Source organism: Pelodiscus sinensis, chromosome 15 (genome assembly GCF_049634645.1).
Source record: "Pelodiscus sinensis isolate JC-2024 chromosome 15, ASM4963464v1, whole genome shotgun sequence".
NCBI classification, from domain to species: domain Eukaryota; kingdom Metazoa; phylum Chordata; order Testudines; family Trionychidae; genus Pelodiscus; species Pelodiscus sinensis.
In genome coordinates, this window is record NC_134725.1 from 33,304,274 (window position 1) to 33,330,957 (window position 26,684).

The 26,684-nt window shown below is 46.5% G+C and overlaps 2 protein-coding genes across 8 annotated transcripts in view; both read left to right on the plus strand.

Moving 5' to 3' along the window:
- The first annotated feature begins 1,142 nt into the window (after positions 1–1,142).
- PSMD9 (proteasome 26S subunit, non-ATPase 9) lies at positions 1,143–9,222 on the plus strand. Its single transcript, XM_075898639.1, has 6 exons — positions 1,143–1,311; positions 2,629–2,731; positions 4,964–5,157; positions 5,743–5,844; positions 7,661–7,749; positions 8,778–9,222. The coding sequence occupies exons 1-6, from the start codon at positions 1,204–1,206 to the stop codon at positions 8,803–8,805; spliced, it is 624 nt and encodes a 207-aa protein (XP_075754754.1). The 5' UTR covers positions 1,143–1,203; the 3' UTR covers positions 8,806–9,222.
- Positions 9,223–15,712: 6,490 nt separating this feature from the next.
- The window catches only part of CFAP251 (cilia and flagella associated protein 251), a 51,056-nt gene continuing 40,084 nt past the window's right edge, over positions 15,713–26,684 (plus strand). Inside the window, exons 1-5 of one of the 7 annotated variants that reach the window (XR_012896018.1) lie at positions 15,713–16,088; positions 19,852–20,144; positions 21,846–22,265; positions 23,466–23,606; positions 25,927–26,036. Coding sequence is in view for 6 of the 7 variants with exons in the window: in XM_075898643.1 (XP_075754758.1) it covers positions 15,920–16,088; positions 19,852–20,144; positions 21,846–22,265; positions 23,466–23,606; positions 25,927–26,036 (1,133 nt within the window). In the remaining variant the exon portion in view is untranslated. The remainder of the gene's footprint in view (positions 16,089–19,851; positions 20,145–21,845; positions 22,266–23,465; positions 23,607–25,926; positions 26,037–26,684) is intronic. The other 6 variants (XM_075898643.1, XM_075898642.1, XM_075898641.1 and 3 more) reach the window with 6 other exon arrangements.

The following is a 26,684-nucleotide window of genomic DNA, read 5'->3' on the forward strand; positions in this document are numbered from 1 at the left end:
TATCGTAATAGGGAAATCCACGGGGGATTTAAATATCCCCCGCGGCATTTAAATAAAAATGTCCACCACTTTTTTCCGGCTTTTAGAAAAGCCGGAAAAGAGCGTCTACACTGGCCCCGATCCTCCAGAAAAAAGCGCCCTTTTCCGGAGGATCTTATTCCTACTTCAAAGTAGATTCCTACTTCAAAGAAGAAGATTAAAAAAAACAAACCCACTCATAAGCCCTCTCTCCCCGTCCCAGCCCTCCACATGGTCCATGGAAGCCAGCACTGCAGAACTCTTCAAAAGCCGCCAGCGACCATTCCCAGGACACAAAACCGGGACGGAACGATCAGCCTGGAAGCGGCTTCAGTGGAACGTGGCGGACACGTGGGAGCTCGAGAAGGACTTTGCCGCTCCACTTTGTACCCCGCGATGAGCGCTAGTAGCCCCCCCCCCCGGGCTGCCCTGAATGACGTTTCCACTAGAAGTCTCCCTGGCCAAGAGGATGCAGCGTCTGGCGGCGCCGGTCGAGAGGCTGAAATGCTGCAGCCGCTCCCAAGGGGCCAAGGCGCGGGGCGGCAGGTGCCGGGATGATACAGAGAGGGGCGGTGACCGGGGGGACGCTCCCGCGCTTAAAGTGCTTGCAAATCCCCTGCAAGGCCGCAGTGTCCCTCGCCACGTACAGGCGTGGGGGGAGGGGGGGTTGGTTAGTGACCCCTCCCCCCTCCCACGGTGCATTTTAACCCGTGCGCGCCTGACTGGCATTGCAGCCGCTCTCCGGGCCCTGCTGCCCCCTGGCCCCGCCCACGCGCGCCGGGCCCTGCTGCCCCCTGGCCCCGCCCACGCGCGCCGGGCCCTGCTGTCCCCTGGCCGCGCCCACGCGCGCCGGGCCCTGCTGCCTCGTGGCCCCGCCCACGCGCGCCGGGCTCTGCTGCCCCCTGGCCCCGCCCACGCGCGCCGGGCTCTGCTGCCCCCTGGCCCCGCCCACGCGCGCCGGGCTCTGCTGCCCCCTGGCCCCGCCCACGCGCGCCGGGCCCTGCTGCCCCCTGGCCCCGCCCACGCGCGCCGGGCCCTGCTGCCCCCTGGCCCCGCCCACGCGCGCCGGGCCCGCCCACAGCGCGAGGAGGCGGGGCGATGGCTCCGCCCCTCCTCTGCCCCCCCCCCCCGCCCATCCTGCTGCGCGGCGCGTGACGCGCGGGCGGGGGTGGCTGGGTCGAGGCGATGGCGGAGGAGGCCGGGCCCGTGACCATGAGCGACGTGCAGGAGCTGATGCGCCGGAAGGACGAGATCGAGGCCCAGATCAAAGCGTGCTACGCGGTGCTGGAGGGGGTGCGTGCGCGGGGGGCGGGGCGCTGCTGGGGGCCGAGACGCTCCCTGTGTGGGGGGGGGATGCGCGCCCCCGTGCCAGTGTGTTGGGGCGCGTGCCTGTGCGGCCCCGCCCCTGCCGAGCGTGTGGGGGAGGGCGTGCGGAGCTGGCCCTGGCAGGATGCATATGCCTGGCCCGGCCCAGCCCGACTATCACTGCTGGTGCGCAGCCCGAGGCTGCCTGATGCGGGCCAAGCCTGCCCGTGCAAGGCCCCATGGCCACGGGGGAAGGGCACTGCTGTTTGGCACTGCAGGGGTTAACGCAGCACCGCTGCAGGGTGGCCGCTGGGAGCTGGGCGTGCGGTACCTGACGGTAGCTATAAGGGGCGCTGCGCATCCCTTATAGCTGCCATCAGGCGCCCCACATAGGTTGGCATCCCGGGCAGCTGCCCGGCTAGCCCATGCCTTAATCCGGCCCTGTTTGTGTGTATTGGTCTCTCAGGTTAGAGCCTGACAGCCCACATGCACAGGGTTCACTGTAGGGGGTCTCTGTGCAAAGCTGGGCTGTGGCATATGTGCACATTCAGTGAGAGGGGAGAGTTCATGGCGGGGTCTCCCAGGATGGTCGTGGAGCCTCCAGGAATTAAAGATCATTGTTGCGTTCAAGATTATGTTGTGATGAAATGTCAAGGAATGCATCCAGATGGGCAGTCCTCAGGGCAGGGATGGGGTCTGTGCAAACTCAGATCTGCAATGTCCTTACAGACTTCATTTAGTTCATTCTGGTGCAAAAGTAATTGCCTCCTTGGCAAGGCGGGGGGCAGCTCTGGGTCCCCAGAAGGGTGGGGTTGGAGGGATGAGACTCCCCCAGTCAGCCCTTTGTGGGTTCTGTTTCCACATCAGCCAGTAGCCCCAGGGTTTGGGTGGTGATGTAGAGGGCAATGGGAACAGCTGAGAGCACTGGAAGTGATTAGAAGGTCCCCTTCATTCCCCTCTTCCCAGGTTGAGGCCACTGCAGTAGTGACAGCCAGGACCTTTTAAATCAGCAGGGCAGCTGCTCCTTTTGCTTCCCCTGTGGGCAGCCCTGTTAGTGTAGGGTTCAGCAGGGCCACTGATGTTAAAGCACTGCCACAGCAGCACTATAATGTCAGTTGTGTACGAGCCAGTACTGGTAGCTGGTTCTTACCTATATGCTGTACTAACCCACTCTGACCTATGAGTTCAACCTACTAAACAAGCTGTTGAGACCACAGGTGCCATATTTTTGTCCTTTAAAAATGAGAAACAAAATGTAACTTGTCTCAAGAATACTTGACGCATGAAAGTATTTCCATTCTGCAGCAAAAGGGAGTCGGGATGAACGAGCCGCTGGTTGATGCTGAAGGGTTTCCACGTGCAGATGTCGATATATACCAAGTTCGTACAGCCAGGCACAACATTATCTGTAAGCAATTCAGTCCTCAAAAGTATCTTGTCAGGGGCTGAGCTAAATGAAACAGACCACACTTATCAGAAATTTGGTTCTTTTTTTTACAAACATCTGGTTTGGTTCGTTTTGTTTTTCCCATTGGTAAACATAAAGAAATAAAACTGAATACTGTTTACATAAAGCAAAATTATTGATTGGACATTTATATATTTACAACAGTAAGTTTCTTTAGTTTATAATAACAAAATAGATTATTAAAACACTTTATTAGTAAAAATAATTAGTCATCTTTATAGTAATACACTCCTAGTGCTATTTAATATTTTAACTTCATCCAGATTGCAAAATAAAAATGGGTCAGTTTGAGTTTTGTTTCCAAGCAGCTTTTCCCTCTGGTCAGGTACTACAAAAGTTCAAGTAGAGTGGCTCAGTCATAAAAATGAATCTGTTAAAATGTGTGTGCAACATTATTAATGCACCTATTAATGATTAATAAAAACAGTAATATTTTTGTATTATTGTAAAACTTTTCTGTGTTCTTTAGAAAATAAATGTTGGATCTAAACTAGTCAACGTTGTTCCTTTTAAATTTAGTGATTGCTTTGTATTTTGTGGACAAATGTATTATAATAGTCATTGTTTAGAAATAAGTGTTGCATGTAGAGCAGGGTTCGGCAGCTTTTCCAAAGTGGTGTACCAAGATTTAACCCTCCTGTCCTGGGCTGTGCCACTCTCTCGGGGGGGCTCTCTCCACCGTGTGCCCTGCTTGGTCTCCTATCCTGGACTGTATTTCAGCTTTTCCTGCACCTGGGGCTAATGCTGCTTTGGGGTCAGAGGACCCCCACATGCATTTTCCTCTCCCCTGAGCCGCTGCCACCCAGCCCCGGAGCTACAGCCCGAGCAGCACTCACCCTCTAGTGGGGGCCCCGTGGTGGTGGTGCTAGCGGTGGGACGTGACTTCAGCACTGTCTTTAGCCCGCCTGCCAGGGACATCACGAGGCAGAAAGGGAGGAAAGTGGAGCAGGGAGTGCTGAAGCTGTAGGGCTAGGGCTGTGCAACAGGGCGGAGACTGGCAGGCTGGAGGATGCAGGGACGGGACTCCCAGGTGAACGTGTTGGACGGGCTGGAAGGCAGCTCCTCACACCCCCTACCGAAGCAGGAAAACTGCGTCCTAGAATGAGCCCCCTCCTTACCGCATCTGTTGCACTCCAGTCCAGCTCCAGCCTGCCCCACTCCCTCACATGGCCTAGCAGCCCTGCTCTGCCATGTCCAGCCGCCCTTGGAGCAGCTCCAGCCCCTGGAACAGTCATGTTCCTCCATGTGGGCTGGCTGCCCCCAGAGCAGCTCCAGCCTCCAAAGCAGTGGCCTGCTATGCAGCCCGGCTGGTCAGGCTGTGTGACTGCCACGGAGCAGGAACTGGGGAAGCAGCGAGGCTACCCTAGCAGGGACAGCCTCACCGCGACCCAGCTCCAGCTGTGGCTCCTAGAGCAGCCTCGCTCTGCTACGTGGCCCCACCAGGTGGACCATGTGGCTGCCACAGAGCAGGAACCGGGGCTGTGGTGAGGCTGCCCCAGCAAGGACAACCTCACCCTGACCCAGCTGCGGCACGGGGAGCCATCCGTCACGCAACCACACCACTCAAAACCTTATCCACTTCTAGCATACATGCCGTGTGTTGCCGATCGGATAGAGAGGGTGATTGGATGGAAAGGGGATTTGGTTGTTTTGTGTTCTTTATGAGGACACTGATCTCCCTAGTCTATATACTCTGTTTAGTCTATAGGTTTTTACTTAATTTGTAATGTGGCTGTTTCTACGCACCTTGTGTGTAGTTGTGTATCAATGCTGTGCTCCTGAGCAGAGCTGTGAAAGAGCTCTCAGTCGGTAACCATGGCGCTGTCAGGTGATGGCTGTTGTAACTGGTTATGCTTACACAGTGGATCTTTTAGTGTATTTGGGAACATTGACTAACTCCCATAGAAAGTAACCATGTTCCTGACTACATAACATAGATTTAATGTGATTCTCAGGTAGCCAAACTGATCAGAGAAACTGAACTAGGAGCAGCAATGCCATTGTTGCTAGCACAGTTTCATTCACAGTGTAGGCCTAAGAGGAGCAAAAGTCTTAGTTTTAATTCAAAGCTAGAAATCTCAGACAGAGAGGTAAATGTATCTGTTAGGTAAGGACCTTAAATGAAAACGTGATTGTTCCTGTCTTCTCTGCACTAATGTGTCTCGCCCTTAGGTTTGCAGAATGATCACAAGGTCCTAATGCTTCAGGTGGAAAAAGCCCTCCACCAGCTACATGCCCGAGAGAAGGAGAAACGTGCAAAGGATGAGGCCGAAGCTCAGGCCGAAGCAATGAATCAGGACCAGAGTTTGCCTCAACCCTTTGCAAGAGTGAATGCTGTCACCCCAGGCTCTCCTGCTAGTATCTCGGCAAGTACAATTGTCTTGCTTCCAACGGCGGAAACTCTGCCATTTGGACCCCAGATATGGCAGGTGGTTCTCCCCATTCACCTGTAATCAGGTGCAGGGTTTGAAGTTCTGTTTTAAACCAGATTCTTGCTGGGTGCTTGTAACTTTCCTCATGGACATAATTATTTCTGTTCGCCTCGACAGTATAAAGTAGTACGCATTGCTATACCCTATAGAGCTGTGGCCATGTTAGAATATCTAGCTAATGAATCAGGCATAGGGATGGAAATCTGAACTGGGTTCTTCCCTAACTCTCCAACTGACACTTTGTAGGACCTTGGGTAAGGCCATGCCACCACTTTGTGCCTCAGTTTCCCCATCTGTGTAACAGGGATAATAAATACTACCCCCCTATTTCCCATGGCGGTTCTGAGGAAATCTGCTAACTCTTGAGGAATGCTTTGAGATTCTTGAATGGAGCTGCAACCTAGTTGAATATTTATCAGGTGCTGTAAAGAGCCTTGGATGAAAGATGTTATATGAACTCACACCACTGTGTATTTTTGAGGGCAAATGATGCGAGTTTCCTTTTGTTTCTTTGAAAAGGGATTACAGGTCGATGATGAGATCATTGCATTTGGCTCTGTCGACACACACAACTTCCAGTCCCTGCAGAATATTGCCACTGTGGTGCAGCACAGCGAAGGGGTGAGCAGGTTACCAGCTTTGGCTGAGCTCTCTTTTCAGGCTTAGAACTGAAGGTTGGATATTTTTTCTTTTGTGATAGTTCAAAGAGACCATTAGTCTCAGTTTCCCACTCTGGAAAACGAACATCAGGCTCCTCCTGCTTGTGTTTTTTTTGTGACTGTTGGCCCTATAGCTATGCTATTAAATATTATCCCTAAGACCAGTGAAGAAAAGTTAAGAATTGTGAGGTTTTTTCCTGAGCTGACAGAGTTGGGAGCAGAATGTAGGTGTAATGCTTGGTCTCTACTGAGAGTGCTTGCTGTTGGCCAATCAAGGAACAATGGAGATAAACTTCAAAAAGAGAGGAACTTTTAACTCTCCACCATAGCCTCGGGGGAAGCCGGCGGGGGGGCATCCCAGGCGCGCCTGGGCTGCTCCCCCGCCGGAGCCCCTCCGCGGCTTTCAAAGCCTTTGAAAGCCGCGGAGGGGCTCCGGCGGGGGAGCAGCCCAGGCGCGCCTGGGATGCCCCCCCGCCGGCTTCCCCCGAGGCTTTGAAAGCCGCGGAGGGGCTCCGGCGGGGGAGCAGCCCAGGCGCGCCTGGGATGCCCCCCCGCCGGCTTCCCCCGAGGCTTTGAAAGCCGCGGAGGGGCTCCGGCGGGGGAGCAGCCCAGGCGCGCCTGGGATGCCCCCCCGCCGGCTTCCCCCGAGGCTTTGAAAGCCGCGGAGGGGCTCCGGCGGGGGAGCAGCCCAGGCGCGCCTGGGATGCCCCCCCGCCGGCTTCCCCCGAGGCTTTGAAAGCCGCGGAGGGGCTCCGGCGGGGGAGCAGCCCAGGCGCGCCTGGGATGCCCCCCCGCCGGCTTCCCCCGAGGCTTTTTAAAGTTTTGGTAAGGATCAATTTTATGTTCACTGTACAGTGAACCCTCGCTACTTCGCGGTTCGACCATCGCGGATTCACGTATATACATAATGTAATGAAAAAAGTCCGCGAAGTCGTGAATCCGCGATGGTCGAACCGCGAAGTAGCGAGGGTTCACTGTACCATATATAAGCCACTATATAAGTCCAGAGTACATCCATGCCTTGAATACTGCTTGCAGTTCAGGGTGGCCCATCTAATAAAATATGTTAGAACTGGAAAAAGTACAGAGAAGGGCAACAAATAATTAATGATACAGAACAATTTTCAAGTGAGGGGAGATTAAAAAGAGGGACAGGGTTGCAACCAGTGTTCCCTGTAAAATGAGCACTTGGGTGGCCAGACAGGAGAGATTCAGATTAGGATTGCCAGGTGCCCAGTTTTGAACCGGACAGTCCAGTATTTGAGCTTTCTGTTCGGGAAACAAATTGAGAAAATATGTCCAGTATTTTCTAAATAAGATGTAAGGTAGATTGTGATGTAATGTCAAGTGTGTCCGGTATTTTTTGTTGAAACCATCTGGCAATTCTAATCAAATGCCACCCAACATATTAGTGCCCAAAGCAAGAAGCCTGTGTTTGTACTGGTGGTGCACATTCCTCAGTGCACATAACAAAATGTATTCTGCACATTGATGGGGGGAAAAAAATTAGAGGGCTCATTGATTGCAGTCTCATGCTCTGGATGTCCCTAACCTTTGAGCAGTAGATGTTGGGATTGTGATAGGATGGATCACTATAAATTGCCCTGTTGTTTTCACTCCCTCTGAAGCATATGGCACTGTTCGTTGTTAGGAGACAGGATACTGGGCTAGATTGACCATTGGTCTGATCAGGTATGGCCATTCTGATGCTCTTAGAGGGGCAGGGAAATGAGAGTAGGGCCAGCTTGACAGGAAAAACTGTTTTTCTTGCATTTCAGAAACCATTAAGTGTGACCGTGATCCGTAACGGCAAGAAATTACACCTTGGGCTCACACCGAAGTGCTGGGCTGGGAAGGGACTCCTGGGGTAAGCTTGCCATTTCCTTCCATAGCCTCTGAGTTCAGATTAGCTAAGTATATGAGCTGGCATGTCATTAGCCAGCCTTAAACTGGAAAATTCCATTATTAAGCAGAATGGAGCCTAAGCCTTCTTCAGAGCACTCATATCTTCCTGCTGCTTGTCAGATCACCATTCCCTGGGAATCCCCTTTGGCTTCTCTACCTGAGGTAGACTCCAAATTGGCTTTCCTTCACTATCATTACCTTCATTATCAAGTGGGTACTTCTGACCTGCCTGCTTTGGTGACCACTCCTGGCACTATACAGATTGCAGCTGTACTCTGTTGTGCTCCACCTGGTTTATAATATGATTCCGTTTTCCTGAGTAGACTGGCCTAAGCCATGTTCTGACATCTTATTGGATTATGTTACAGCCCTGGAGTTAGTTCCTGCAATGAAGGAATTAGACTTCAATGAGTATTAATTACACTATGTGTGTGTCTGAGGGACACAGGCCCCATGAGTTTTCAGGATGTAATGCAGACAGGGCTCCCATGTGTGGAGGCGGAGAAAATCTATTTTACTGGGGCCTAGAGGTCCTGGAAGGCCTGGCCTAGGCTACAAATTGAGGTACATTTGTGGGAAGAGGCCCATGTTAAAAGTCTGTACTGGGCTCAGAAAAATTATGCTTGGACCCTGAGTGTGGATCCTCTAATGCTGTGATAACCTAGCTTATTAGTCTGTCCAGGGAAAACAATCTTTAATTGGGGCACAGCTATGTTGTAACTGAGGTTCACAAGTCTGTTGGAATTCTGTGGAGACTGTATCTTCCCTCTGCAGATACAGCTGGGTGCCCACTAGGGAGCCTAAGTAGTTGGATGGGGTGAGGCGGGGAGGCGCTATATTTGTATAACAGGATGGGAAAGGGCCAGCTAAGGGAACTCTGTAATCTTTGATCTTACTATATAAAAAGGGATGAGGAAACAATCTTTCCCTCTATTTTCTTACCCTGGATTTAATGCAGAAGACCTAATTTATTTCTTTACATTTTTTCAGCTGCAATATTCTCCCCTTGCAAAGATGACTGAGGCTTGGAAGACAATAAGATCAAAGTTGTGCCTACTCTTTGAACTCCAGCCTGGTTTGAAAAGTTCCCTTTGCAACCTACATTTCTTTGCTAAAGCTGGAGTGTTTATGATGGGATCTGAGACTGACATCCAGCCTGCCGGATATACTACACCTGAACTGCTTTCAGTAAACCTGTGCATAGTTATGATTAGTATTTGTGATGGCCCTGTGACTTTATATGTTGTAGAGTCACAGGACCTGATTCTGACTCTACAATCTGTTCCCTATAAATCATTCATGCTGATGTAAATCAGGCATGAGATCAAAGTGAGGTCCATAATCTTTCCTTAAGTTAGAATCTTTGCCAAATTATTCTGTGAATTTTTGTTTGTTTATAGAAAGAAAACATTCACCAATAAAGTTTTAAGCAGGATTTTTTGTTTTTGTTTTTTGATGATAACTTACATTCATTTTAAACTAAAGTATGTCGTGAACAGGTAGAATATTTGTTCAGTGTGCTGAAATAATTCCAATTTTTAGATTGCATTTTATATTTTCTATTATGGAGAAATGCAAGTGCACTCTCGAAAAATGTACAGATATGATTTTGACCATTGTATGACAAAAACGCTTAAGGCCGTTACATCTGAGAGGTTTTCTCTAATTGAATTGTTTGATTTTTGATGTCTTAAGTTTATGTGATTGAAAGGGTGCGATGATGCTTGCTGTATTTCTCATAGCTTGGGCTATAATTTAGTTCTAATTTGGTTTATGTTGAATTTATTTTTTGTGCTGCATTTTTTGGGTTGTATACACTGGCAGGGGCCTTTTTATTGGCTTGCTTTGTTTTCTCTTGGAATTCTTTTTTAAAAATAACCACTAAATTCAGATATACATGTATCTGCTGTAATTTTTGGAAAAGGTTATTTTTATAAAACCTCAATTTTGAGTGAACTCAGACTCAACAGAAGCAGATCCTCACTGGTATCTAAAGATCAGCTGGTCACACATCTTAATATGGAAGTTCCATAGGCTATAATGGATTAATTATATATCTTACATTACAGACATGGATAGTGTTTATGTTATGTATGATTATAAGCACTGCTGCAGTGTGTGTGATAGGTGGTTTTAAGCTATAGCTATTGATTTGTTAGAGTCCATGCTGATTAATTATTAAAACAGCTATTAATAACCCTTAATAAGTGAACTTAAAGTGTGATTGATCATCAACCAGCGATATTTCAAAATATTATACACACAAACCAATGTGTAGTTGAAACTTCAAACAAAGGCATTGCTTTTCTAAATTGTGATAATTTTGTGCTGTGTATATAAAGTGGTGTGAAAAACTATAGAAACGTGTTTGAAGGGACTATGTATATTTTCACATCAGGCCCACCTTTCCCCTAATCTGGCCAAAACCAGTCCTGTTGCTTTCATTGAGTTTTTACTGAAGAGGTGGGACATGGAATGGTTCAGCCAGTACGCTTTTCTTGGACAATGAACATGAAAAGTGAAGTTTTCCAATTTGCTCAGTAGTGCATATATTTGTCCATTGGAGTCTGTTCTTCATTAAGAGCTTATCAGTTCCTACACTGTGAAGTGCTGAATTTAAACCACTTCCAAAACTGAACTGACTTTATAGCTTTGACCAATTAAAGCTGTCCTCTTTTTTTAATTTAGAGCTAAATCTTCTCACCAGCTAGTAATGAAATAAATCCCAGTTTTCCAGATTTAAAATACTTGCAGGTCTTGCTAAATGTACATCCCATAGGAGAGATGACAAGCTGAAATGCTGAACAATAATGTGAATGACTTTGCAAAAAAATTATCAACACTTTAAAAAAAAAAAATGTATCCTGCCTCAATTACCGGTGCCTGGCTCTAAAGAGAGGACTCCTCTTCTCTACTTCGTTTTACGTGTGCTGTTGATGTTATGTAGACACATAGGTGCTTGTGCTCACAAATCAGGCAATTAGACGTTAATTTCAGCCATCACCTGTAACAGGGAGGGTTAGGTTTGAGTAAGATGTAGGAGTCTGCTACATTTGGAACAAGTCTGGAGTAGCTATGATAACGTGGAAATGAATCTGAGTCAAACATTGGTCTAGAAAAGTATAATGCCTGTTAGCCCAGATCCTTTCACTTCATGAAGCTTCTATTGCCCCGACTCCCTTCTGCCCAAAATGGCCTTGAAAGTTTTAACGTTCCATGCTCCAGACGAGGGGTTCCCAAACTTTTTGACACAGGGACCAGTAAATCAATTCACAAGCTTTTGGAGGACTGGTAACATTCATTTGCATATTCATTAAGCAAATGATGAATATTAAAATAAGTTGTTTCTGGACCTCCCAAAGCCCCCAGTGCCAGCTTTAGCAAAGCTTTTGATACGGTCACCCATGATATTGCCAGCAAGTTAAGGGAATATGGATTGGATAAATAGATTGTAAGATGGATAGAAAGCTGGCTAGACCAGGGTTTCCCAAACTTTTTACTTTAAGTGGAACCTGGTTTTTTTTCAGTACTATTTTTTGCAGCCCAAAAATATAAATGCATATTAAAAAAAGAATTAAAAATGAATAAATTTTCAGTGTTTCATCTGGCTGCGTCCTCCGCCCAGCCTGGACCAGGGCTTGGGGGACCCGGCGCCGCATGGGCCCTCCAGGAGGCGAGAGCAGGAACAGACTGGGGGTAGAGTATCTGTCTAGGAGGGAGGTTGTAAGGAGGGGTAAGGTTGCCAGGTATCCAGTTTTATACCAGACAGTCCAGTATTTGAGGATTCTGTCCGGGGAAACAAATTGAGAAAATACCGGACATATAAAATGCCCGGTATTTTCTAATTAGGTAAGTTTTTATTATAATTAGGTGTATCAGTCTGTAGCTGCGAACTGCCCAGTAGATGTGCTCACGCTGTGTGAGTGTGTCTGCCAGCCAGGCAATTTGCAAATACTCGGGGCGGGGGGGGGGGGGGGAATGGAATCCCCGGGGCCGGACTCACTTGTGTGCCCAGGTCTGCATATGCCCGGATCAGTCCCGCTTCCCTCTCTCCCTCTCCCCCTGCTTCTCCTCCCAATCTCCTCTGGCCAGCCCTGCTGCTCCTGGCCAGCCCTGCTTCCGGAGGCTGGTTCTCCCGTCCTCCTCCTCATGATCTCCCCCGGCCAGCGTGCCCCATCCCCGGGCCAGCCCGCTGCCCCCATCCAGCCCTGCTTCCGGAGGCTGGTTCTCCAGTCCTCCTCCTCCCGATCTCCCCCAGCCAGCTCCCCCTCCACTCCCTGGCCGCCTGCCTGCCCTAATCTCTGCCGGTCAGCCCTGCTGTCCCCAATCCTGCTTCTGCCAGCCAGCCGGCCGCCCCCAATCTCCGCCGGACAGCTCCATTGCCCCCAACCTTGCTTCCTGGCAGCCGGTTCCCCCCCCCCACACACCTCCTTCCAGCCCACCCCACCCTGCTCTTCTCCCAGCATCCACACTGAGGCCTGGTATTTTTTTCCCAGGCTGCGGTCCATGCTTTGGGAAACACTGCTCCAGACAAAATCAGTAGTGCTCAGAGTTGCACTCAGGGAATTTATTCCTTCCATAACAGAAAACTTGAGTTCCAGAGCAACTGCATGTTCCAAAGTTGTCCTGCCCTTTGAAGTCTTCCAAGGCATGGAAGAGGGTAGGCTCATTTGCTTTTCAGATATAGTGTTCCTGTTTAATCTGCTTGCTGGTGTTAACTGGTATTAAACCCAGAGTTCAATCTGTCAGAGACATTGATACAGTGGCTGGCATGAAATCAATAAAGCTTGCATTATCCTTGTTACAAAATCAGATACAAGCGGGCAGGTGGAGAGGTCTAAACTTCCTGCTTACACCACACGCAAGGGTCTAGGTGAGGAGGAACTGAACAGAAGTAGAACCATATACTAATCTGTTACATGGTGTAAATGGGAATTAATGTTTTTGTATTAGTGTGAGAGTTGAGTTTGGCCCTTCTGTCTAATGATCTTAAGGTAGGAAACGTTGAAGTGAATGTTACTGGGAGTATATAACAAGCTATAATCACCAGGTTTTGAACTAACTTATTGTTCACTATCAGTTGCTAATATAGTACAAAATAAAACCCAAGATAAAATGGGTTTTAATAAGTAGTAAGATAAATGGAAATATCAAATGACCACTAGAAATATAAAATAGGTTTCCACTCCCTGCTCTGGTGGTGCATAGGTGCTATTAATCATTCACAAGGTATGGTGATGGAAATGAATGCACTGGCTTTTTCTAAGTGGACTCATGCTAACCCATGTGGAAGCCCCCAGATGAGTGAATGCGAGAGAGGAACTAGGGACCAGTGGGGTGTGCCAAGGGTAGGAGGAGATTCAAAGGGAGTAGATGCGATGGTTGGAAGATGGTGGAAAAAAGGGAATGAGGGAGGATGTGTTCCCAATTCCTGCTATTTTATGGGGAGTCTCATAATGTTTGGAGTTTTTCTTGAAGTCACAACTCCTGGAGTCCTGTAATTACATGAGATTGTAAAAGGCAGTGATGCAGCACAGAAAACTCACCATAATTACTTAATTATATGGGGCCCTGTTGTATTCATGTGCTATGCATTCAGCTCAAAGCTACCATCCCTCATGCTGCTTCTGCTACAAGGAGAGCTCCCCCCCCCGAATGGGGCATCTGGGTCTTCTTTGAGGCTAGGTTCATGTATAGGGGACTCACAAAAGTGGGACCTCTTGTGGGTGTGCATGAGATCTGGGTGTGGGCAGAGGAGGAAGGGATGAACATCTATTTGGATCCTGTTTGCAGGGGTGAAAGTAACTTAATTTTTTTACAGGTACTGTTATAATGTAATCCTCCCAGGGGAGGTGGGGCAGGAGGTTGCGGGGGAAGTTGGGTTGTGATAGAAAAATACTTGTAAAAAATGTAAGTGAGGGAGAAAGTGCTGAGGGTGGAGGTGCAGGAGTCATAGAATCATAGAATAATAGGACTGGGAGGGACCTCAAGAGGTCATCGAGTCCAGCCCCCCGCCCTCAAGGCAGGATCAAGCTCCGTCTACACCATCCCTGACAGATGTCTATCTAACCTGTTCTTAAATATCTCCAGAGAGGGAGATTCCACCACCTCCCTTGGCAATTTATTCCAATATTTGACCACCCTGACAGTTAGGAATTTTTTCCTAATGTCCAATCTAAACCTCCCCTGCTGCACTTTAAGCCCATTACTCCTTGTCCTGTCCTCAGAAACCAAGAGGAACAAATTTTCTCCTTCCTCCTTGTGACACCCTTTTAGATATTTGAAAACCGCTATCATGTCCCCCCTTAATCTTCTTTTTTCCAAACTAAACAAGCCCAGTTCATGAAGCCTGGCTTCATAGGTCATGTTCTCTAAACCTTTAATCATTCTTGTCGCTCTTCTCTGTACCCTTTCCAATTTCTCCACATCTTTCTTGAAATGTGGCGCCCAGAACTGGACACAGTACTCCAGCTGAGGCCTAACTAGTGCAGAGTAGAGCGGCAGAATGACTTCACGAGTTTTGCTTACAACACACCTGTTGATACAACCTAGAATCATATTTGCTTTTTTTGCAACAGCATCACACTGTTGACTCATATTCAACTTGTGGTCCACTATGACCCCTAGATCCCTTTCCGCCATGCTCCTTCCTAGACAGTCGCTTCCCATCTTGTATGTATGGAACTGATTGTTCCTTCCTAAGTGGAGCACTTTGCATTTCTCTTTATTAAACCTCATCCTGTTTACCTCTGACCATTTCTCTAACTTGCTAAGGTCATTTTGAATTATGTCCCTATCCTCCAAAGAAGTTGCAACCCCACCCAGTTTGGTATCATCTGCAAACTTAATAAGCATACTCTCTATCCCAATATCTACATCATTGATGAAGATATTGAACAGTACGGGTCCCAAAACAGACCCTTGAGGAACTCCACTTGCTATCCCTTTCCAGAAGGATTTAGAACCGTTAACAACAACTCTCTGACTACGGTTATCCAGCCAATTATGCACCCACCTTATCGTGGCCCTATCTAAGTTATATTTGCCTAGTTTATCAATAAGAATATCATGCGAGACGGTATCAAATGCCTTACTAAAGTCTAGGTATATGACATCCACCGCTTCTCCCTTATCCACAAGGCTCGTTATCTTATCAAAGAAAGCTATCAGATTAGTTTGGCATGACTTGTTCTTCATAAACCCATGTTGGCTATTCCCTATCAAGTGTTTGCATATGATTTCCTTAATTACCTGCTCCATTATCTTCCCTGGGACAGACGTTAAACTGACCGGTCTGTAGTTTCCTGGGTTGTTCTTATTCCCCTTTTTATAGATGGGTACAATATTTGCCCTTTTCCAGTCTTCTGGAATCTCCCCTGTCTGCCATGATTTTTCAAAGATCATAGCTAAAGGCTCAGATACCTCCTCTATCAGCTCCTTGAGTATCCTGGGATGCATTTCATCAGGACCTGGTGACTTGCTGACATCTAACTTTCCTAAGTGATTTTTAACTTGTTCTTTGTGTATCCTATCTTCTAAACTTACTCTCTCTCTGCTTGTATTCACTACGTTAGGCACTCTTCCAGACTTCTCGGTGAAGACCGAAACAAAGAAGTCATTGAGCATCTCCGCCATTTCCAAGTTTCCTGTTACTGCTTCTCCCTCCTCACTAAGCAGTGGGCCTACCCTGTCCTTGGTCTTCCTCTTGCTTTTAATGAGTCAAGGCAGGGGTTGGGGATGTGAGGGAGTGCAAGAGCCATGGCAGGTGATTGGGTAATGAGGGGGTGCAGGAGTGAGGGCAGGGGGTTGTAGAGTGTGTGGGGAGCTCATGGCTGAGTGTGACCACCATGCTGCCTAGTTGCTGGATATGTGGGGCTGACTGGTGTGCGGGGCCTACACTGCTCAGGGTGCAGCCACAACCAGAGCCCCACACTCTACCCACCGGGTCAGTCTCTTATCACTGTGCGGCACTGGGGTGCACTGTCTTTCACCTTTGCCTATTAGTCAGTGTCCTGCGGGGGGAGGAGTGGGAATGGCCTGTGTACCATGCCCTTAGGAGCCGCCAGTGAGAGCAAGGAGGTACCTCCTATTCCCCCTCCCCCTGAAGAAAACCTCAGCCTGGATGTGCCTTCATGCCCACCAATTCTCCCCTTCCCTCACCCCACCCAGCAAGGTCTGCTGCGATTGCTTTTCCCAGCCTGTCTCTCACTGCCTGCTGCACCGGCAGCAGTTACTATGGGAACAGACCTCCAATACAAACAGAACAGGGCTGCTGGGCCGGGGCTGAGGCTGCTGCACCAGGTGAGGGGAAAAAGGGGCCTGGAGGGTGTGAAAGGGAGAGGGATGGGGGGACCCATTGAGAGTGATTTGGGGCAAGGCCTGAGGAAAGGGGGTTGTGAGTGTTGGAGGGAGGCAGCTTTGGGAGAACCTGGCCAAGGGAACCCTTTGGGAAGGGTTTTGGTGAGTCAGAGGAGATTAGAGAGATGTGAGCAGCGGTCGAGATGGGGGGAGGGGCTGGATAAGGCAACAGAAATAGGTTGGAGGTTCCCTGGTGGGCCACGTGCAAGAGGGATGACAGAGGTGCAAGGCTGGTGTATTTTGGAACTGCTCTTTCCGACTGTATTCCTGTCTCAGAGAAGGGTGAACGGGCAGAGACAGACCCTGGTTTCTGGCACAGAAAGGTAGCTAAATAATCTAATATTCTGGTCAGTAATGAATCCTGCTAGAGATTAGTGTGTTTTAGCTGGTAGTGCAAAAATGTATGGTGAGCTGGAAAATGAAAGGAATGTATCTGTGTTCTCAGATATGAGCCAGAAATAGAGGGATCTAGAGGGATATCAGCTAAAATATGCAGTATGCATCCTCACCAAGGGTGGCAAGTTAGTTTTTGAGGTGACCAGAATGGGTCTAAATCTCCCTCCCCCCTCCCCCCCCCCCCACATACCTGTTTTGTAAGCTAATGTATATTTTTTAAAATAACATAAAAATGGACTGGAACCAGTAAGCGTTTAACAGCTTTTTTATATTGCACAATATCACTAGCATAAGAAAAATATTTAACTTAGCATATCAACTTGTGTGAAATGGATCTTGTTATGCACACCAATATGGAAGTGATATGTGACAAATCACCTCTGTATTGATGAACATAACAAAATTAATGGGGCGGGGCTGACAGGCTTGGAGTATGAAACAGGTTGAGGGCTGGGGTGTGGGAAGGTGAGGCCCCCCTGCTCCAACAATATTCAAATGGCTCCACCAATGTTCAAGGACAGATCTCTCTCCCGGCCCTGCCTGCCACCTCTGCATGTCCGTCCCCACCCCCAGCAGTACAGACAGGCTGCAGTGGGGCTGGGGCGAGAGGAGGATTTCCTCCTCTCCTCTAGCCCTCTCCCTTCTGGCAGCATTGAGCTCCAGGGGAGGGACCTCTCTCTCCTGCCTCTCCTGGCAGCACACTCACTCCTGCGTCACTTTCTCTGCACATGCTCCTTGGATCCCTCTCCAGTCCAGGAATCCCCCTTGCCTGCTCTGTGTGTGCACTCTCTCCCTCCACAGGCACAGCAGCTGCCTCAGCCTGCTGCTGACACCACTCCATTTGTTATAGCTGTTAGTGAGGGAGCACAGCACAAAACACCAAGGCAGCCACTCGCTGCCCAGGACACAAGTGAAGGAGAAAGAAAGAGCCTGAAACATGGGCCTGGTGCTTGAACCAAAATAAGCAAGAGTTATACTATGAGCAATAGACGGGCCGTGTCAAAAGAAGACATTTGCCTGCAAGTCAGTGTCTCAGCACTAGAACTGCTAGCACTGATAAAAGCACATAAAGTATGTAAATACACTCCATCAGGAGAGTGCAGGAACACCTTGTTGAGTACATGATCAAAGAGTTTGAAACAAGAAGAGTGAAAGCATAAATGGGGAGTGAATAGGAATGCTTTGGAGGAACATACAAGGGGAGGTACCAAATTTGTCATTAATATGTAAGTGTTTATCATAGATTGTTCATTTCTGTCTATAAATGTTGGGGTACCTCACTTAATTCTTTGGCCAGCCGAAGGGGTGATAGTGAAATCCGTACTATTGACTGAGCTATGTCCATTGTCCCAGGTACAAATACATAGGGGCTCAGAAGCCATCTGGCTACCAACAATTATTAATGTACTTCATTTGACAATATACCTGACTTCATTTGACAATATGCCTTCATATCTTATGTGAGTCTGTGGTCTTTGGGGGCTCTTATGAAGTCTACAGTGCTAGCTACCTGCACAGAGCTGGCATGATATACTGAGGGAGCATATGAAAATGCACGCAGCCAAATGTTTATCATCACTGGCTGATCAAGAGACCTGTCAGGACACCACACCAGTGAATCCTAAATTTACAGTATCGCTGTCCTGAACTATTACAACAGTCAGGGATGCTGTGGGAGAGCAGATATGTGGGGACAGCAGGTGGGGCTAATAGAGGGATCTGGTCTTGAACATTGGAGGAGCCCTTTGAATATTGCTAGAACACTGGCACCATGGGCCCATATAACTCTCCGTCTCTCCTCCTGGCATATGCAGGTATGTGTATGTACAATATGATATTTGAACTGAAGACGGGAGGAAGCAAGAGATTTCCTGCCTCTGGTGTAGTTAATGTCTTCCTCTAGACATGGCTAACTGATGGCTGTCAGCCCTTCATATGGCATTATCTGTAGAGGAAATATATATTCCATCAGACTACTAAAACATACGTATTTTTAAAAATTCTCCTTTAATGGGAGGGAATGGGCCAAAACCAACCCTTGTTTTTTTAATTTGTGAGGTCAGTGATTATGTCTGATTTGAAGGGTTTGGTCAAAGTGGTATTTACAAGAATAAGAGAACTGTATTCTGCATCCAGTTTGGATGCAACCGAAATCTCATCAGGACAGAAATCTTCAAAAGCTCTTTATTTGCAGGATTCCTGTGCTGTTGAACTGAACTTCAGCCCTGGTTTGGCCATGAATTAACATACCAAAGTCAGCCAAAAACTAATCTGTGTCTGAACAATATTACTACCAATCTCTAGCTTTGTCCTCCCCCCCCCCCGCCCCTTCCCTAAATTATTATTATGCACAGACACTATGACGAGGTACAAGGCTAAGAGAGAATATCTCTTCGCATGGGGACTACAGACACTTCAGGTACAAGCAGGACTGAATAGAGGAACATATGGTCATTTGAGCTGGACTAAATGACTACTCACATGCCATATAACCACTTCTGGGATTTTAAGGCTGCGTCTATACTGGCATGATTTTGCGCAAATACTTTTAACGGAAAAGTTTTTCTGTTAAAAGTATTTGCGCAAGAGAGCATCTACACTGGCACAGATACTTTTGCGCAAAAGCATCCGTGCCAGTGTAGACGCTCTCTTGCGCAAGAAAGCTCCGATGGCCATTTTAGTCATCGGACTTTCTTGCGCAAGAAATTAACTTGCCTGTCTACACTGGCCCTCTTGCACACGAATACTTGCGCAAGAGGGCTTATCCCTGAGTGGGAGTGTCAAAGTATTTGCGCAAGAACCACAGATTTTGTACAGTACAAAGTCAGTGTTCTTGCGCAAATACTCGCAGCCAGTGTAGACAGGTAGCAAGATTTTGCGCAAAATCTTGCCAGTCTAGACACACCCTAAGTGAATATGGTCTGAAAATCTAACATGCTGTTTATGTTCATTTTTGTCTTCCTCTTTCAAGGAATTTTAGTGCTCATAGAAGTGATAGGGGGTGATAGTTCTGGCTAGGACACCAAGCCTCGTGTAAAATAGATCCCCATACTCCTACATTCAGTTCTCTGCCATCCTTCTTGGGCAATTGTTGCAAACCATCAGGAAGTTCTAATATTTTGGACCAACTCTACATCCCCAACTCCTTTCTCTTGTGGATTTTGCCCAAGATCAAAGGTATTATTGGTTTCCCATCTGATACAGCTCTAGTTAGACTATACTACCACTTTTTCAGGGGAATGGACTTTGATCTAAAGGTCAAATGCAAGGGATGTCAGGGAAGAAAATCTAATAAACTTTTTTTTGGAAGGAAGCTTTTGGAAGATGGCTGATGATTCTAATGAAAATCCAGTGGAGGAACCAGCAGAAGGCAATATAGAAGGAAATGAAGCTTCAGAAAAAACTCCACAAGATGAACAAGGTACTCAGGAAACTGAAATACCCAAGCAGGTCACTGAAATGCCAGCTGACATGCTAGCGGGTGAGGCAGAATCCACAGACAATATGGAAATGGAGCCCCAGCTCCCAGCAGACAAGTTATCAGTGGATGTTGCCACTCCTGAGAGACAAGAGAACGAACTGAGTCTCACAGTAAGTTCACATGTAAGTATGGACATCATACAATAGACTTCCTACTGCCAGCTTTCCAGCTTGGATAGCTGTGATGTCACAGGAAGGGTGTATTCCATTTAGTGCACCTTTTTATTTCTGATATTTTCTATGGAGTCTTTTTTGTGCTTACTGAATCACACTGCATTTGTATAGATTTAAATAAAGCATCAGCAATAGTCAGATTCTATTCTTTTTCTTCCACAGAGTCAGGCTCACAGAGTTCAATGGAACATAACAGTAAAGGGAGACATTATTATTTCCAGTAGTAAATTCTATTGTTAAGATGAAATCCTATAGCTAAGAAGTAGTTTCCATTTAGCCTACTCTGCTTAATTTCAGTCCAGTTATGTATGTGCTTGGAAATTTAGATCAGTGTTTTAGTTATGAATGAGGGAAACCTAGATTATTCTGTATGCTTCCATGAAATTTTGACATGCATGTAGCTCAGAAACAGTGAAAGCTAGAAACTCCAAACTCCAGGTGTATTTCTGTGACAAGAGGCTGCTAAAGAAGTTTAAGTTGTCCTGAACAGCAAAGTATTGTGATGAATCAAAAACTGGCTATGAGACTGAAAACAAAGAGTAGAATTAGATGGTCAAAATGCATCATGGCAACATGGTAGTTTCTTAATGATCTAGAAAGGGGGACAAATAATGAGGTAGCAAAATGTTTGTTCTTATTTTTCCTGGTAAATACTGTGTTATATGACAGTGTTAGCATTCCTGTTGTTAAATGTGTAGCATGCCATGCAGATGATATGTACTGCAGCCAAGTTAAAATTACTGGCAAATCCTTAACCTTTCCATTTTCAGATTTTATTTTATTTTATTTTATTTTATTTTATTTTATTTTATTTTATTTTATTTTATTTTATTTTATTTTTCTTAACTTAGCATTGATATGATATTTGTTCCTTTTAAAGCATTGTGGCCATTTGTGATACTATAAATATGATCACTAATGGTTTTGCATGTAATGTAATATGTCTGTGGCAAAGAGAAAAATGTGTGTTCATTTGAGCTTAGAAAAGATACAAAGAAATGTGTTTCCAGTAAGCTGAGTGCTTGGGCAGCCACCCAGGAGAAAGCTAGGTGCTGCCCAGCTGATTGGGCGCTCTGGGTGCTTTGCTAGAGCCAATAGCATGTTTCTACTGGTGGTGCACATCCACACATGCCTCAATGCATATAACAACATTGCTTCTGCACAAAAATGGAAAAAATTAGAGGAAGCATTGATGGAGAGTTGTTCAGAAATTCAAGAAAGGTGGTCTAGATTGTGTTACAACAGAGAAATCTCTTTCCTTAACAGCAGTGAGACTGAAATAAGAGATCTAGAGGAGACCAGGACTGCATGAACAGAAGGAATATAGAGAGGAGAGACATTTTCTATCAGTTTATCCGGATTAAATATAAGGAAGGTTTTTAAAACCTTCATATTCTATGAAAACAAACAGAGGACTTTATTGATGTCACACCTCAGAAATGGATTCTTTCTTTGTGCTGTGTCTAGAGTTCAATATAGAACTGATAGTACTGGAATAACCAACAGGATTGTAAAATTCAGATTAATGTCAATCAACTGCATGATGATTGGATGAGCTACAGAGGTGGAGAGGGAGACAATGCAACATGGAAGAGATGATACAATGTTCATTCTGCAAAGTGTATACTGAAGTCTGTCTTTGTTTTTAAGGAAACTGTGACTGATCTCACTGAAGGTCCATCAGAGGCAAGAGAAGAAACTTCAGTAGTATCAGAAATATTAGAAGATATTGGACAAGATGAACAGCAAGTGCCCACAGAGCTGCAATGGGAGAGCAAAGCTCCTGCTAGACTATCAAGCTCCACAAATCTCAAACAAGGAATGCAGCAAATAGGCCAAGAAGCACAAGAAAGTGACCGGAAAAATCTGAGGGACAAAGACGAAGAGAACTCAGCAGATCAGGAAATCCTGAGCATAGAAGCAGGTGCTGAAATGAGCTGTGAAGAAACAGAATCCCTAGAAGCACCCATCACTGCCAGCTCTACTCTTGCCGAGGAGTCGTCGCTTGTGTTCTCAGCCACCCCTGGTTTGTTGTTCGAAGAGAACGAGCACATCAAAACACATCCAATTGTGAGTATTATACGAAACAGGACCAAGGGAATGGGAAACGTCATGCTAGTGAAAAGGACCAGCTCATCACAGACAAAGTAATCTTTTAGATTCAAGAGACATAGTTTTGATTTTTCTACTGAAAATAATAGTGACAGGGTCAGGTGAGAGAGCTACAGGAGACTGATAAAAGGGAAATATGTGTAGTCAACCTGTGGAACTCCTTGCCAGAGAAGGCTGTGAAAGCTAGGACTATAATAGAGTTTAAAGAGAAGCTAGATAATTTCATGGAGGTTAGGTCCATAAAAGGCTATTAGCCAGGGGATAAAATGGTATCCTTGGCCTCTGTCTGTCAGAGGCTGGAGATGGATGGCAGGAGACAAATCGCTTGATCATTGTCTTCGGTCCACCCTCTCTGGGGCATCTGGTGCTGGGCCACTGTCGGTAGACAGGATACTGGGCTAGATGGACCTTTGGTCTGACCCAGTACGGCCGTTCTTATGTTCTTATGTTCTAAGAGGTTGAAATCCTTGTTAGGGGTTATTCTGATGTCTTTTGGCTCTGTCACAGATCACTAGTATCAGCTGCATTTTCACTCTTCTGCCAATCAAGACAGCATTAATGAGTCATGGAGCAACTTATTATTAGGAGGGTTTTGTTGCAGTGTTCTTGGCCAAGTGTGGTATTGTCCTTTTCCCTAAAGGTGGCAGGATGTCAGTCATGACTGAGGAGATTATAATTGAAGCATGTTGTGTTCCTTTAAGATCTCAAATGCTATCTAAAAGTAAGAGATTGGCTATGTTTACACTGCAGGCTTTTTGCGCAGGAACAGTTGTTCTTGCGCAAAAACTTGCTGGGTGTCTACACTGCATGCACGCAAGTAAATTTACATTACAGAGTCAGAAAACAGGGCTTCTTCAGGAAGAGTTATTCCTCTCCCCATGAGGAATGAGCCTTCTTGCTCAAGAGCTCTTCCACAAATTAATTTCTTGCGCAAGAAAGCCCTATGGCTAAAATGGACATCTGTGCTTTCTTGCGCAAGAGAGCATCTTGCGCAAAAGCACATGGCAGTGTGGACGCGCTCTTGTGGAAGACCTTTTGCACAAGAACTCTTGCACAAAACAGTTCTTGTGCAAGAAGCCTGCAGTGTAGACGTAGCCAATGTGTTTTATGATAATTCTGTCACTGCTTGGCGTAAAGAAGTTACTGTTTTCCTTACAGAGTTTGTCTTGGGCATTTGGTTACAATAGCAGCCTCCCTGTTTACAGCCTGCTTGATGAAGAACAAAGGGTGATTCTATATGTTTCCTCTCACTCTGCTGTGATCCACGATGTACACGGAAACAGGCAATATCATCTACAGGTACAGAAACTCAATCCCAGAGAACAGCCTTCCCACAGGCACTGAACCCCACTGAGAGAATCCTATCCTATGGGTGAGAATCCCACTGCATTTTCTGCAGGCATAGAATCCATTTCTTACGGGTGTAGAACCTGCTCATAGCAAGGGAAGTAGGAGACTTGCATATTGTGATCTAAAAAAACATTCTGACGACCTATCTACCCAGCATCAGTTGCATTTTCACTGTTCAAAGCCAGTTGAGCGCTTTGGTGAGTCTCTGTTTATCTTTAACTGAATTGGCTCCTTACTTGTACTTCGGTGTTGTTCAACTCTTCAGACGTTAATGATACTTAACAGGAAAATATTTATAAATTGTGCATATGGCTGCAGTGATTACCACGTTTTTGGGCTCTGCCTAAGTAATAGGGCTGTCAATTAATGGGTGTTAACGCCTGTGATTCATGCAGAGCAGAAGTAACGTATTAAAAAAATTAATGCACATTAATCACAGAGGGTGGCAAACCAGCATGAACTGCTCCAGAAAACACTCTGGTAAAGTGCAGTAATACAAACTGCCACCAGAGGGTGCACAGGAAAAAGAAGCAGTGAAAAAAGGGGGGAACCTGAAGATGGCCCAGCTTCAAGGGAGAAGTAAACAAGAAGGCACCTGTCCCTGTCCCTTCTCAGATGACCATATTTTTTTAAATAAAACAGCCTGGGGCGGCTTAACCAAACTGTCCCCCTTTCTCCCCCGCACCACAGGACTCACTCAAGCCACCCTCCCTTTGCCTCCTGGGGCTGGGACTGACCCTTCCCCCACATCTGATTCTTGGGCTGAGTCTACCCTCTCTAATTCTGCATTGCCCATAGTGGGGTCTACCTTGCCCCCAGGCTAGGGGCTGACCCCTCCCGTGAGCTTGGGGGCTGACTCCCATCCCTGAGTCCTGTGCCACCTGCAGTTGGGAGCTGAGCCTCCCTGAACTCTACACTGCCCATGGCAGAATCAACCCCCCTACGGCCCTGTGCTGCTCACAGCTGAGGCTGAGCTAAAAAAGCACTCTTTTGATTAGGACACAAATATATTGATTATATAGAAGAATTTATTGAATTATTCCAGACATTGACATAGTTCTGCTGTGTTTTCATGATCTGTAGCAGCGGTTCCCAACCTTTTCCAGATCAGGACCCATTTTGACAATTCAGGAAGACTTGGTGACCCAGGGCAATTCAAAAAGGAGGAAGAGAGGGGGCAGAGCCACCTGGAGTGACACTTGGCGACTCTTTTGAAATGTAATGGCGACCCATATTTGGGTCCCGACCCATAGTTTGGGAAGCCCTGATCTCTAGGGATTAGGGTCGTCAACTGAAGTGCGTTAATGCCTGCGATTAACACAGGGCAGGATTAACGAGTTAATTTTTTTAACATGTTAATCGCACCGTTCCAGTGCTTCAAAGGAGAAGCACAATATGGAGCCAGGAATCAGCTGGGCACTCCAGCTAATCCCTGACTCTGCATTGCGCTGCCCCTTCAAAGTGCCGCTTCAGTGCTTCAAAGGGGCAGTGCTGTTCAGAGCCCAGGGGCATCTGGGGACTCCAGCTGACCTCAGGCTGCCACGGTGCTGCCCCCTGGATATACCGGGGCTGCTTTTCTAAGGGGCAGTGCATAGAGCCAGGGTCAGCTGAGGACTCCAGTTGATCCTGGGCTTCCTCAGTGCTGCCCCTTTGAAATGCTGCTGCAGCGTTTCAAAGGGGCAGTGCACACAATTAATTGCAATTAATTTTTTTAATCACTTGACAGCCCAGGTGCTTTTTTTTTCTCAACAAAACCATCTGGCAACGCTAATACCGGCACTTCTTTTTTTCGTTTGTTTTTACAAAAAAAACTCTGTTTATAACCATATGCCTTATGTCTGAACTATGAATTTTAGCTGTACCAGGCTAAAGCTTTATCAAAGAGTTTTAATATTCTGGTATGAATGATAAAAATGCATAGAGCACTGTATATTTATTCTCTGCTTTATAAATACTGAAAAGTCATGTTCTGTTTTCTGCCCTAGACAGTTTACAGTGTAAATGTATGGCAAGAAAAAACACAGGGAAATAAGTTCAGGAGAGAGGGACCGAGGGATTACAGATGGGTGAAGAAGGAAGTGCTCCTAGATAAGGTGGGATTGAAAGTGGAAACAGAGGAGGATCTTGACAGATATGGGCATAGAGACTTTTGCAGGTTCAGTGTATCACCTCAGCATGTGCAGTTTTATTACACTTTTGCTGAATGATGGCTTTAAATAAATGTTGATCATAGATCTTTCAAGGCACGTGTCTTATTTTGACTCCCTAGGGTCACTCTAATTCTATTTCTTGTCTGTGTATAAGCGAAGATAGACGATGGGTTGCAACAGCTGATCAAGGACCTGATAATCTAATCATTGTGTGGGATGCCTTCTCAGGGTAAGTTTCCCAGGTATGTAAAAAGCCCCTGTTTGAGCATGTTCTGTCTCTGTGTAGCAAACATTCCAGATGATTCAGGAAATGACATTGTCTCAGCACTCTGGATAACTGCCAAGTAACCTTCTCGTGGCAGTATTAGCAAAAACCAAAATTCAGACCCACCAGTCTAGAAATAGGAAAATTTCTTGAGCCAATAGAACAGTTAGTAAGCTATCTGAGCTTTGAGTTTGGACTAAAATAACTACATAGTCCAAGAGCTCAGGATGGAAAAGTAGGCCAAGCAGCAAAGATTCCCTTAGTGGAGTAATCACTTCAGTTTCAAATCATCCTGGTGCAGACTGGTCCATGTGAGGGATCAAAACTTCCCTAGGCCAAGATTTTCAAACATGGATGCCTAAGGTTGGGCTCTTACATTCATAATTGGACTCTGACTTTACTCACCTATTTTTTTTTTCAAATCTTGGTCCTAGCTCTTAGAATGAGGAGTACTGTGAGGCATTGGTTGTTGGCTGTAAACCTTCCCTTTCATTCCTTCCTGGTTACCGCTGCTGCAGTTCCCTCCAGAACAGTCCCAGTCAGACTCTAAATCTGCAAGAAGCAGGAGCTGCCCTAGAAACATAACCATCAGTGTGCATTGTTCAGAAATTA